This window comes from Rhincodon typus, unplaced genomic scaffold, assembly GCF_021869965.1.
Source record: "Rhincodon typus isolate 14 unplaced genomic scaffold, sRhiTyp1.1 hic_rhity00000069, whole genome shotgun sequence".
NCBI classification, from domain to species: domain Eukaryota; kingdom Metazoa; phylum Chordata; class Chondrichthyes; order Orectolobiformes; family Rhincodontidae; genus Rhincodon; species Rhincodon typus.
Window position 1 is genome coordinate 59,007 of NW_025965707.1, and position 585 is coordinate 59,591.

The window sequence follows — 585 nt, forward strand, 5'->3', positions numbered from 1 at the left end:
GTGCCCCATACCCATGACCATCACCCTGCCAGCATGCCCCATACCCATGACCATCACCCTGCCAGGGTGCCCCATACCCATGACCATCACCCTGCCAGCATGCCCCGTACCGAACTAGCCCTGGTCCGGAACTGTCCAGCAGGAGGGAGGGGTGCTGCTGTTGTAGATGGTTAGGGCCGGGGTTTCCTGGTTGCCAACAGGCAGGGAAGGGGGTGCTGGGGGCCATAGTCCAAGAACCAACCACCCCCGTCCCCCCCATCCCCGTCTGGGGCTCACGGGCTCCTGCCCTGGTCGCCTTGGAAACAGTCCTGGAGGAACTCGACGATGGTTTTCTGAAGGTGCATACGGTTCCTCTTCAGCCTGAAGATATGATCTTCATCTGGGTAGATCTGGGGAAGTGAGGGAACGGGGTGGGGGGGGGGGGGGTGTTTAGGGAGGGGGGCAGGGCAGGGATGGGACAGAGCAGGCCGTTGGGTAAATTCTGTACATCACCAGTGACTGTGATCTCTCACCACCGACTGGGGCCTTCCCCCTTATCACCAGGGTCCGCACCCAGTCCCACTGGGGTCCCTCCCATTCCCCCCC

The 585-nt window shown here is 62.2% G+C and overlaps 1 protein-coding gene across 1 annotated transcript in view; it reads right to left on the reverse strand.

Annotated features, from left to right (window-relative positions):
- Positions 1 to 272: 272 nt before the first annotated feature.
- LOC125488218 (disco-interacting protein 2 homolog B-like) overlaps positions 273 to 585 on the reverse strand; it is an 8,258-nt gene continuing 7,945 nt past the window's right edge. The window contains exon 4 of the mRNA XM_048621144.1: positions 273 to 389. Coding sequence (XP_048477101.1) covers positions 273 to 389 — 117 coding nt within the window. The remainder of the gene's footprint in view (positions 390 to 585) is intronic.